The sequence below is a fragment of the Camarhynchus parvulus genome, chromosome 7 (assembly GCF_901933205.1).
Source record: "Camarhynchus parvulus chromosome 7, STF_HiC, whole genome shotgun sequence".
NCBI classification, from domain to species: domain Eukaryota; kingdom Metazoa; phylum Chordata; class Aves; order Passeriformes; family Thraupidae; genus Camarhynchus; species Camarhynchus parvulus.
Genome location: NC_044577.1, coordinates 26,074,695 through 26,088,230, shown reverse-complemented (window position 1 = coordinate 26,088,230; position 13,536 = coordinate 26,074,695). Strand labels below are relative to the sequence as shown.

General features: G+C 43.4%; 1 protein-coding gene across 2 annotated transcripts in view; it reads right to left on the bottom strand.

Moving 5' to 3' along the window:
* The window catches only part of GLI2 (GLI family zinc finger 2), a 187,902-nt gene that overhangs the window by 127,881 nt on the left and 46,485 nt on the right, over positions 1-13,536 (bottom strand). For both annotated transcript variants that reach the window (XM_030952351.1, XM_030952352.1), the window contains exon 2: positions 11,353-11,515. In XM_030952351.1, the coding sequence (XP_030808211.1) occupies positions 11,353-11,485 (133 nt within the window). In that variant the 5' untranslated portion in view covers positions 11,486-11,515. The remainder of the gene's footprint in view (positions 1-11,352; positions 11,516-13,536) is intronic.

Below are 13,536 nucleotides of genomic sequence, written 5' to 3'. Positions count from 1 at the left end.
TCAGGAGGACATTTCTATTCTGCCCTCAGGACTTAACTATGGGAAGGATTTGAGGCTGGAAAAGAATAGTTTTTCATTATGGTCACAGAAAGGAAGAATAAACTTAAACCACTGCAGATACAGGCACTGAGGAAAGGCCCTTTGGGCTGATACTTAGAGAAGCTCATTTCTATCCTCACTCAAGTGCTACAGAGGTTAAAGACCTGCTACAACCTGCCATAAAAGGCAAACCCCACATTAATAGGAAATGTGTTCCCCTCCCCCATTCCAAATGTATTTTTTATGAGTAAACATTTCTGTATTAAGACTTACTGTCTTCAAAGATCCCTTTTATGTCCCAAAGGTAACCATTTAAGTGTTCTTATAACAGCCGTTACTTATCTTTACAATGGGCAATGCATGTGAACTCAGTGTCTGAAACTTTAATTTTGCTATATATTTTTTCGTAACTACATATAAATCCAGCCTGTTTCAAGTGTCAGTGACTCTATGTGACCAAAAGGCAGCCTTGGATCTTATTTCACCTGCAAAGACATTGTTCTGAGTGGAATTAAAAGCAGCAAAAGAACTTGCAAAACTCTCAACCCTTGTAACTTGCTTGCATAAGTGATGCAGAATGCACAGATCTCAGAATATGAGATGCAAATGTTTTTCACACATTCAGTCATCTCATATCTATTTTAAGAGTCACTGCTCCAGCAGTTGAAACACAGGACCCTGCAGTAAAGATGTTTTAAGGATGTCTTTTTAACAGCACAGGAAAGTTCCTCTGGAGTTTTCAAAGGGAAAAAAATCACACCAAACAAAAGCACTGCCAGCTCCTCTGCAGCTGATTACAGTATTAGAGCTTGCATGTGCACAGCAGACTAATGGGAAGGTAAGCTGAAACTAAGTTTCTCTCTGAAGCTGTTATCCCATGACAATGATTTTATCCTTCCATCACCTAGAATCCAAGAGTCTAATTACAAAGGACTTTGCTAAGATCACTGTCTATTGCTAGAATGGGTGAATATATATGTCTATTGGGTATCTATTGCTTGGGTCAGGGTAAACCATGAAGCTCTCCGTGGTTTCTATAAATTCATCCAGATGTGTCCAAAATCCCACTGAGGTATTTGGAGCTCACCCACAGACTACTTACATAAGAAACTGTTTTGAACTAAGAGAAATAATTTTCTCTTGTTTTGATACTGAATATTTACATTTACAAGTTGGTATTAACAACTTGATGTTCTCCAGCTGAGTTCCAGGTAAGATCACCTGAAAAGCTTTCTCACTTCAGAGCAAGCATGGCCCTTTGGAATACACTCAATCTCTATATCCCCAAATGGTCTCTCCACTGCAGATATTGAAAACACCTTCACTGTAAGAACTAAAACTTATCTTCCCCAACCCTAAAAAACTGTTTTATTGTTCCCTTTGGACAATATATGTGACACCTAAGACATATGAACAAGGTCACCCTTGTAAGGCAGGGCCCAGGGGCAGCAGCACCCTCTTGCAGGTGGTGGGGAGTAGGAAATGGTAACCTCCCACAGTCTGACCCATTAAGTGTTTCCTTGTGACTGATGCCATAAACATGCTAACCAGATGCTGATGGATGGGCCTGGAGGCCCAAAGAACAACCCGAGTTCATTATATAAATGAGGGAGCAAAGGGAAGTCAAGCAGCTTTCCCAAAATCATGAAGGAAGTTTGGGACTTCGTCAGGAACTGAAACTAATTTTCTCCAGGCTCAGTTCTGTGCCCTCACTGTAGGGAGCCACCAAAAAATTGGTATCTTCACACAAGCAGCCTCTGGGAGTCGGATCAGCTTCCCACAACACATAATAATTCCTCTCGTTAAAACGGGACGTGCAAACCAATGCCTAAAGTCCTCACCTTTGTGTTTCTCTGGTTTTACTTTATAGTGTGGCTGTAAATGCCTCTGAAAGAACATCATCAGCTGTACCTGCAAACCGACACAAACAGATTTGGCTCAACCTCAAGCCTTGCTTGCAAGAAGGCACTTGCACACATTAACACAGGACAGGGACATTCACTCCAGCCAGAAATTCCCCCCATCTCTGCTGGTCCATCCCACAAAGAGTAGCCATAAACCAGGGTGAGTCTCAGGTAGAAAAACTGAGTGAGAAAGGTAATTTTATCACCTCACAAACATAAAAATTTAATTTCAGAAAAATCTAAATATTACCCAACATTCTGGCTCCAGGGTCAGTGGTGCTGATCCCCTATCACTCTCCCTTAGCTCAGAGCATCCTCAGAGGTGCATAAAACCTCGGCTTTCTTTAAAAGATTAAACCATTGTTGAAGCAGCACACACAAGGCCAGAGGCTTAGAAGAAGATACCTCCTCTATTGGATAGTTTTCAGGAATGTCAGACACTGATCTTTTATATCAATACAACTGAAGCCATCAAAACATCTACTTTAACTGTTTATTTAAGGATGCATCTGTTGCCAGCTGTGATTTTTTTCTGAAAATCTGTCAGTCAAGAGCTGATCACTGTAAGAAAAGAGAACGGAATAGAACAGCTTTCTGGCTAAAATGGCACCATTCAATCCCTGAAAATGTCACTGTATTTTAAAAAACAGATACTGATGGCAGTAAATAGAAATATTTTGCTTATAATGCTCCCGTTCTTATTTATGATTTACTTACAATTGGAAGCATTTTCAATGGGACGATCTTAAAAATATCTGGGATTCCAGGAGGAGGAAAGAGGTATAAAAAAAAAGAGGAGAGAACCCCCACTGAGCTCTCTAACAAACTACAGAAAAGGCAGAATTGATTTCAGTCAAGTTTGTGATCATGTGGGATCATATTCAATTTTTTTAGTTTTCATTTTGGACTCAGCCTATGTGCCCAAAGTTTTGCTCAGTTCTTTCCAGCAAGGTTTGCCTGATTTCAATCCAGCTACTATGGGAGTCACAGAACACCCAGCATAGGTCATTTTCCAACACATGTCAAGTCATGAGTTTAACATAATTCTGAAGAAGTTTGCATGAAAATACTATATCCCCTTCATTCCTTCAAGAGCTAAATTTACAATCTTGGCTGAGGTTTTATTCTCTGTCATTACCATTAAGATCAGAGAACTCATCCTGTCAAGCATAGTCCCCACACAGAATTCATGGGATATCAATTTATTTCCGAATTTAAGGTTTCTGCAATTTTTGTCTCACTTGGTTCTGGAAAAATCTGTAGTCTCTAATTATGAGCCCACTGTGCTAGGTACTGAACAAAGGCACTGCTGAGTTAGTTTAATTTCAGTGATAACCTATTTGTGCTACTGAGCATTTTCATACCCTTATGCAACCAAGAGGAATGGAGCTGACTGCTGCATCGTGATGTTCTCAGAGGCTCTGGATGATGCATACACAACTTGTGCTCATCTCTCCCGAAGGGAAAGAAACAACGCCTCCGTTTGGCAGATGGGCATGAGGATTTGAGTCATCTGACCATGATTACATGGCATATCATTGAGAGAGGAAGGGCTTGCTAGTGGATATGGTGAACCAAGGAACCTGGGCTAAGACCTCTGTACTATTATCGACGTCCCATGTACACCACACATGAACATCTGAAGTCCCAGAGATAATCACTTCTTGACATCCCTCTGAAGCAGCTCAACCCATTTCAGCCACTTTGACCCTGGAAAAAAAACCCCTGTGCTCCCTGTCTGCAGAATGGGAGCAATGACATCTCCCTGTCTTGCCAGGATGTTCATAGGCTGACAGATGCTGAAGTGTTGAGGCTCTGCGGGGGCTGCACAACGCAAGAAATCCCCCACAAGCCCTGGGCTTCCCAGAAGCCACCATACAGCATAATTATCTTCTCTAATTATAAAAAATAAAACAAATAGCGCAGTGGAACTGGCTATGTCCTCTCAGGCCTCTGCACCTCACTCATCACCACACAAAACCATGAAAACAGACAACCTGATTTCATGAGGGGCATTTTAACAAGGTGAGGTACAATGCCAAGTCCTCTTTTCACTGCAAGGTCTATGGATGCCTTCTCAGGGCCATTTCTTTAGGGGGTGCTGGGAATAAAAGCCCTGTTTCTTGGTGCTGGTATTGGATGCACAGCATTTCTAGGAACATTTTTCTTTGCCACTCGTCTGATCTCAGGAGCAGTCCCACTGCTCTGTGCAGGCAGCCATGGAATGCTCTGCCAAACCCTATCAATTATTAGCATCCAAAGGTAGACCTAATCTGTGTGATAAAAGGATGGATTTTATCTAAGGCTCATTCCCCTTAAAGTGATTTACACAACTGGCCTCTCTAGTTGCTTCCCTTAACATAGTTATTTACTTTTGCATTAATAGCCTTCATTTGGGTTATTATTAGGAGCTTTTTTGTAGCTTTGAGAATTTACTATGGTTTTTCCCCTTGTATTTTTAGTGGGGATTTTAAATTTCCCATCTCTCTGAATGGGCTGTTAAAACACTAGTTTTGCCAACCCTGGTGTAAAGCAGGAGCAACTCATGGAAGCAGCCCCCCTGGCTGTGTTGACATCTGGGTGTTGAGTTTGCCTCTAACTTGAGAAGCCAAGGATGAGATTTCAGTTCAGAGCTGGCAGTCAGGGCTCCCAGACTGCTCATCAGGCTATGGAATGATGAACATGAATGAAAGGCTTTACAGTATTAATCTAGTCCCACCTTGGTTTCTCGCTTTAACCCCACTCCACAATTTTGGCAAAGTTGGGAAGACTGGGATTTTTCCACCTAACATTAAATCAGGCATGAAGCCCTCAAAGGAATAAAGCAGGCACAATGTGATTCACTCCACCCTAATGCAAAAGCATCCCAAACTAAACACCCAACACTTAGGCGGCCAACTTTAGACAAAATAACTCCTATCCTTTGTCCTCCCATGATTATGGCAGGCTCAGATGCCTTGGCTAATGGGTGGTGTTGGGAGAATTTATTTATAAAACCTGCACAAATTCACAGACATTCAAGCAAAAAGTTGTCAGAGATACTAAAAATCCAAGCTATGAGGACGTGCTGGCAGAAGAGACAATCCAGGAGATAATCCATTATTACCACTAGATTTTCTTACTTGACTACAATTGACCAATCCACAATAGGTAAGTTTAGTATCAGTTAAAAAGGTTATATTTAGGTACTCTCTGAGGGGCACTTAAATGAAGTCTAAACAGGGTCCCCAGAGAAGAAGACTTACCAGTATTTGCCAGAATAAACTTATGGTGCTCACAGAGTAATAGAAATGCAGAAGTGATTATTATTACAATTATTATTAATGATAATATAATACACTCACAAAATACAAAGGTCTTCCAGGCATGCTTAATGGTTGGGACCACCAATGCCAGAACCAGCCTGTGAAGAATTACTTTTTCTATTTTAAAGTCATAAAAGCTTTTCAACTTGGCGTGCAAACCTGCAGTATGGTTAGGGGTGAAATAAAATTACTCTGTCTTCAAAAGTACCTTTGCATCTGTAACAAGCTGAAATTATAGGAACTTTTGCTATAACAGTGTGGAGGAGCTGTATACAATTAGAGAATGCTAGCTGATGCTATGAATTATAGAATTGTTTAGGCTGAAAAAGACACTTAAGATCATCAAGTCCAACCATAAAGCTGTTGCATCATCTAAGGGCTACGCAATTTGAATGAAAAAGTCTGTAAACATTCATGGTTATCCACTCTGAGGTCACACCTTTGCCCACAGGGTTGGCTACCACACAAAGTCAGTAGAGAGGCCTGGGCAAGGACTTTTCCCCATGAGGGAAAAAAGAAAACAAACCAAGAAGTCAGACTCCAATCACACATTTAAGCAAAGCAAAGGATTACCTGGGCTGACTCTTTTGAGGAAGAAACTAGGGGGACAGCATTGCAAGCTGTGGACAGAAGAGAAAGGGCAGGCAGAAGACGTGCTTGTGTAGCACAGTTTGTGGCAATCTTAATTATCAAAATTCTGCCACTGTAACTGAAGAACTAAACCTGCTGCTCCCAGAGTGCTCTCTGCCAGGCCCATATTCCAGATACTGCTCATGAAACATAAAAATGGTGCAGCATGGCTTTGACTTCATCTATCTCTACACGAATCCTTCTAAACTATCCCAAAGAGCAGGTGTCAGGTGACCAGCATGAGGCAAAGCTGGCAAGCTTGTCACTGTCCTTGATATCCTGTGACTGGGAACCAGTCTCAGCACTGCACCAATCCCAGTATCTGAGACGCCCAGCTGCCCAAAGGGACATGAGCGGATACACAAGGGCCTGCAGGCAATCTGCCCACTCAGAAGGGCTACAGTAGCAAAGAAATACACCTTAGGACCCAACAGAATTAGTTTCATGAAAGGCTGACAGAAACAGTCAAAGAAACAGTTCTTGATTGCTGCTGCTCTTGTGGCAGCACTGCACTGAAGCTCTACCCAAGGTGGGGGCCACTGAAGTCTGTGCAGTAGATGCATGAGAATAGACAGCGGCTGTCGGGAGAATTTCTCGGTCTGAATTACAGGACTTTCCCATCATTCAGTTTTAACCACTTGCCCCCTCTCCCCCTGGAGCCAGTCCCAGCTTCTCTGCTGAACACATCTCTCAGTATTTTAAGATGTACACAGCAAAGCGGTGCAGGGCAGGGAAACTAAGAATGTGCTTGTACTGGTTATGTTCCTTTTCCTGGAAAATGTGAACTGAATGAAAAACATTCTTCAAGAAGATCCCTGCCCCTCTAGGGTGGACATAGGAGATGACTTCATTGGGGCTGTTCTCATTCTAATTTGTCTGAGTCTTGGGCCACACAGACTATATATTTTTTCAGTGCGCTGAGGTGTGCTGGGATGCTGGCATTTCCTCCTCCTCATTTACATGGTCTTCCCATAATCTAGCACTAAGACAAGCTGAACTGCACAAGGACTCCCTGCCAATGCCACTTGGGGCTTGCTTACAGAAGACCTCTGAAGAGCGATGGGAGGTGCTCCCTGCCCTTCTCCTCTGCCTGTGAAAGGGCTGAGTGTGCTACTTCTGCAGAACTAAGCATTCCTGCCAGCCCATAAATCAAGAGAGCAAACTCCATCCCAATCTCTGATCCGCTGCAGAAAAGCCCCATACTCTGCCTTTAAAGCACACACAGGGCAAAGAGCTGTATTTCATCAACTGAAGCCTTAATATCAGAGGAGAGTCGTTACCTCCTGGAAAAAAAAAAAGCAAGCACAGCCAGAGTCTTACTAGTTCTGCAGCTTGGCTTCCCCATGTTTACACCAAATGACTTGTTGAACTTCATTATATACAAAGTATTTCCATAGATCAGAGGCAGGGAGACCTGTGCAGCTAACATAAAATAAATTACCACCCTGTGATAAATGGTTCTATTAGCAATCCAGATTGTTAAACTCAGATACAACAGGATGAAGGGAGCACTGCCCCATTCATTCTCCCTGCGGCAGATACTGAGTTGTAAATAGGTTATTTTGTGTGTAAATAACACATTAAAACTCAGCATTAGCCGTGTCTTTTGATAGAGAGGAAATTGTTCCAAATAAATAATTTCGGACAGGAATGTAAAATAAGCCAGATTTAATAGTGCATGCCTGCTGTAGCTGTGTTAAACATGACTAAAATGATAAACCCCAGAATATACTAATAGTAAACTATGCTCTGACATCAAAGTAATGAGGCTGTATTTTTACCCAGCTTTAGAAATGCTAAAATTAGTCTTGACAGAGCCAGACATCAGAAAAATGTTTCAAACATAAACACCATCAATTTGGGAACTTGGAGTTTTTGTCATGCAGAGGGTGGGGTGGAGAGGGAAAGGTGCATTCTGGACCTTGTTAAAGTTGGGCAGTTAGCATTTAGGAGAATTTGTATTTAATTTTTATTACAAGATGAGAAACCTATCTTCCTAAATATCTCTGCCTTTAAAAGAGTGGCTCATTTAAATTTCCCCTAGAGTCATGTGCCTGGGCTACCTAATGCCTGTAGGTACAGAGGACGTGTCAGAGCCAGCCTGGAGGACACAACCCAGCCCCACTCGTGGTGCTCCGCACCAAACCCTCCCACCCTACACAGTAATATGGACTCTGGCATTCAATAGAAGGGTTTTCTGAACTTGAATTGTTTTAACTTGCCCTTCCAGAAGTAGAGACAATAAAATCAAGAGCCTCTTCTGCAGATCTAACTTGTCTATAGTTCCTACACACTGTCATTATAAACACTTTCCATCTCAGTCACACATACACAGCTGCCCCTACTGCAAGTGGAAAGAAGAGCTTTGACTCCTTGGCCAACATGATTTATGGAAAACCAGAAAATTAGGAGAGACTTCCCTGATGTCGTATCTGTGAGGCCAATTTCTGAACATCTGATCAATGAGTTACTGTAAAAAAACTGTCGCAGATGATGTTTAAAATGGCAGCTTCAGAAGACTGGGATGCAAATTTTTTGTACAAAAGGACTCTTCTCTACTGCCAGCATCAACAGTATCGATCTCTTTTCCCACAGCCATAACTTAATTTGTTAGAGGCTGGAAACATTTGGGACAAACAGCCAAAAGCAAGGGAACTAGAAATGCAGACTGAACATATTATCTTATAGTAATACAGTCTAACTAATAATATAATCAAATAGTTATTCTTCAATTATTTAGCTAATATTCAGTTTATTCCTTCAATTAATTAGACATAAAACCTTATGAATCTATTAATTCCTACAAGGGAAAAAGAAAACCTTATGATCTGAGAAATATGCAAACCGTGCTCTGATGGCACTCCTTCTATGTGACTCAGTAGAATAAAGGAGAAGAAATGTGTTGCAAATTACATTTGTTTGGCTCTGGAGAGCAGCTTGGTGATTTGCAGCACTGGCTGAGCCTCACTGCCACTTTCTCATATGCTAGTACAAAGAGTAAAACCTCTGCAATAAATGAAATCAAGAGTCTGTCTTGGATGAGAATACTTGCTCATATGGCCCCAAAGCAGAGTGGGGAGCTCAGAGGCCCCCCCCTTTAAAGCTGATGCTCTCCTCAAGCTGAACTTCCTAATTCATCTCCAAGCCTCATTTGCTTTCTTCTGTAAAAATATGAGCATAAATACACATACTTCTGGTCTGTTGTGAGTAATTACTTTAGTTTAGAGAATCAAACATGTTATATTAGCATGAATACCATGTAAGTAGCGTCTCATCTCTAACCAGCCTTTTTGTCATCACCTGCTAAATCACACCTTGCAGTTAACTCAGGTTAGAAGACAACTTTGTATCAATTTTTCTACTTTCAAGCGCCCGCACAAGCATGCCGCTGGCTTTCAGGAGCCTGTATTACATCTAGCCAGAGTTCAAAGGGAAGCACTTGGAGCCACAAGAGCACATGCATCACCTGCAGCATCCCGGGGCCAGCGCCCGGCCACACGCTGCTCCGCTGCTGCCCATTTTGGGTCATTTATGAGCACTTTTCTTCACAGTGTGACACGGATTTCACTCTTTACATCTCATTACACAACGCTTTTATCACAATTCCCCTGACATCTTCAAACAATCCTCAACTTACTTCTCCACTTCCTCCTACTGAAAGGAGAAATATTGAGCCCATAAATCACTTTTTACCAAAGGTGAGAGCACACTGCTAACAGAACATATTATACTGGATGCTTAAAATTAAGTCTCCAGGGATGCCACACAGACTGATGGGACACTCCACACCTCAGGGCATCCTCATTTGGATCTCTGGAAAGGTTGTGATGCTTCCTTAGTGGAGGCACTCCCAAGGCAAGTGCCGAGTGGGGAGAAGGTGTTTATTCATAACAGCACATCTGTGGATTGTGAATTTTATTACATGCTTGGACTGCGTTGGGGCCAACCAACTCTTCAGGTCTGCCAGTCACTGAGATGATACCTCAAGTGGGCTGCCTCAGTAGCTCCTACAGCCTTTGCTTCTTCAGGGATTTGCCGGGGCATGCCAAGCTTCTGCACATTGCTGTCCCCCCTATTTCTGCTTCCTGGCAAGCCTTCCTTTCTGCCACTTTGTGCAGTGCTCACAAGGAAAGTGGCTCAGACCCATCCAGGACCACAAAACTGCATTTCCCTCCAAACAATTTTGTAAAAGACTTTCTGGTTGCTTTTAAGAAAAAGTTTATCAAACACATGAACTAATCTGATAGATTACTAGCCACTCCTACTTTATCCTATGCATCTGGATCTTCACAGGTCAACTGGAAAAAGAAACCTGAGTAGCAAAGCTTACAAAAAAGGAGAGATAAAGCAGATTTAAGCCTTTTTGGTCAGAAGCTATCTTCAAAACTCGGGCAACAAAAAACTCAAACTCTCCAGCCAATCTGGGTAAGAAAGAGAGGAGCTCACAGAAGAGTCATTCTGTTCTCCTGGGGTGATGAAAAACCACCCTGCACTGAAGAAGGGGAGAGGACAGGTTCATTTTAAGATAGACTCTGACTAGCACCAGCATGTATTTCAAAAAGGAAAAAAAAAAGCTGCTTGCAAAGTTTACACAGCTGGGGTGTCTCCTGTCACATCCAAACTGGTGGAGACTAAATTTGTCTCTTATACCCTGTCCAGAGATGACAAGCAGCCCCCAGTGAGGGCAGCAATGGTGGCTCCCCAGTGGGCACAGCCTGGCCCACAGCTGTGCCACCATGGTGAGTCCTGGCACTACTCTGGATGTCCACCAGCACAAGTGTACCAGAGATGGGCGTGGCTCTTGCCTCCCACAGCAAGCAGGAGGAGGCAGGAGCAACATCCCTGCACACCACAGTTACATCCACCAGTAATGGCTCCATGCCTGCAGGTGTCCACAAGAGCTTCCCAGCTGACTTCAAAAGCAGCAAGACCAAAATCTTGCTTAACACACCGACTTGAACAGGAACAGCGCAAGTGGAGGGGTTTCTTTATGAACATTCCTGCACTGGGTCTGGACATTCCCAAATTCCTCTCTAACCGTGAAATCCCAGCAGCGATGACTGAAGACCACACAGTCTGTTTAGCTCGACACCCCTTTCTGACCAGGATAATGAGGTGCTCCCCATCTCCAGCCAGCCCCACCAGGGACTCTTTAACCATGGAGGAGTGGAGGGCACAGTGCTGCCAACACTGTGCAGCACCAGTCAGCTGGTGGCAAGCATTGATGGGATGTCCCAACTCCCCCATAGCCACCCCTCACTGCCCATCCCCTCCCTCACCCCAGCCCAGTTCTCCATCACACCACAGTGACTTTTAGATGCCACACAGTGACACAGCTTCCAGATCCTCTGACAGCCAAGAACCCCAATAAACTCAGCGTGTTCACAGGAAGACAGATGCCACCATACTTATTAAACTCTTACAGTCTAATGAAAAACACCCCTGCTGCTTTCAAATTGTGGAAAACAAAGTACCTCCTTGTGCCACTGCTGCTCCCGCTGCTGCTAAAGGAGGGGGTTTCTTCCCCGTCTCTGTAAAGCCATTCCCCTCCAGAACAGCACCTTTCCCTTCTTTTTTCCCAGCAGCTGTTGAAGCAGAAGTTTCCATCTTAGACGGGCATCTTCCAGCTCAGGAACCCTACAGGACATAAAACAAAACCAGATTCTGGTCACCACTCACAAAACAGAAAAAAATCAACTCCATGAAGCATAAGATGGTTTGGCAGAGTTCAAAAGCAAATGGCAAGCAGCAAAGAATTCCTGGGTTCCTAACTCCAGCAAACATAGGCACAAAGGCCACAAGCATGTAAAGGACTGGGTGTTCTCACAGACCTACAAAGATCAGGACCAAAAAACAATCCCCAGCTAAACTTGGGCTATACAGTAAAGTTTACAGGTCCAAAGGGCCCTCAGGATTATAGGATAGGTGAGATACAAATATTTCGCACATATAAAATGGATTTATCCATTGTATACATGACCTAGACCATCCTAAGAAAAAACTCAGTGAAAAATTTTCCAATAAAATACAGATAAACATATATTTAAAGTGGGGTTTTTTCTATCCCACAGTGAGTGGCTATGCTGTGGGCTGGTATGGAACCAGTGTGATGATCAGAACTTTTCAGCCATGTCTATAGATAAGCCACAGCAGGTCTGCCATATCCCATCAAGTTCTCACTGGTGAAGTCTAACAAACACTGATCCTTTTCTCTCCCAAAAAAGTTCTTCTATCCTGACCAACTGCATCTGAAAATTAGCCACAGCTTTAACCCCATTAAAAATGGTGAATTAAATGCCATGAAATATCCACAAAACAAGAAGATACCGAAGTACAAATAACCTAGGTTTTTTAAGTTAGGTTGGTAAAACATAGCAGCTCCTGAACTTTTTGACCATTTTTTTCTGCATGATTCAGACTTAAAAGCAAACATATGGGTATCCCAAATTTACCGTAAAAATGGTGTTTCTCTAAAATGAAGAGGCATACTTTGTTTCTGAATGCAAACACTTTGTTCCCCTCATTTTACCTTGTTTGATTTCACATGTCTCCACCTGACTCCTCCTTGCAGACAACCAGCACAGTTACCTGGCACTACTAGCCTCAGGCTGGTCTTGGGAAAACCCACTGCTAATTCCTCTTTCCTTTCTAATTTTAATGCAGATCTGCAATTTTTCACATGCAAATTTTCAAATGCAAATTTTTCATCTCCTGAAATACTCTGGAGCACACTGGCTGTTTGCCTTACTGGAATTAATGGGATTGGAGAAATATCTGGGAAACCAGAACATTTTTTTGTGTGTGTGCAGGTAGTTTTATCGCCATTGTGCCAATTCAAAACTTCCCTCCCTTTGCTCTGGAGGACTGACTGACTCCTGAACACATTGGACTACAAGGTGAACTCTCCTAAGAAGTTTAAAGCACAAAGATTTTAGGAATTCCCACCCTGTGAGGGACCTGGTGCATGGTGGCTGTGGAGGACTGTCACCACTGCCTGGGCTCTGGGACAGTGGTGTCCCACAATGGAGCTGTGTGCTGCAGCCTGAGCAGCTCATCCCTGGAGCCTTCTGGCGTGGCTCACCTTAATGGGACGACGAAATGATGGATCTGTGGTCACAGTCTGCAGCTGTGAACTGCAGAGCTCACATTGGAAATGACAGGACCCACAATTACAGGCTTTACTGATGACACAAGGCTCCGCTGAATACCGAGGTGGCCCCTCAAGGTCCTGCCCCGGCATGTGCTGGGCTTGATGGTAAGCATGGGATGTGTTCCTGGGGCCAGGACTTTACAGTGGTTTAATCCAGGAATCAGGTTGGGTTACAGGCCACGTATGAAATAAATACACCCGTACTGCAGGAGTATTTGACCTAGGTCTGACAGCCTGGGCTTCTGTTCGTTAAGCAAATAAACTTCAGAGGCTCTATGGCTAACCCCCCACCTGTTTCTTCTTAGTCCCTCCTTTCAAGGCTTTGCACTTTTGTCTGAAACCAGACGCTGGCCCTCGCGCCCCAGCCCCCCTTCTCTGGGTACCCTGACCCTGGGGGCAGCCCCGGGGCTGAGGGAGCATCCTCGGGCACTGCAAAGCTCAGCAGCCAGCAAGGGGAAGGAAGGAACTGGGAACAGGACTTGTTCTGTGAAACATGCAGATTAGAGCC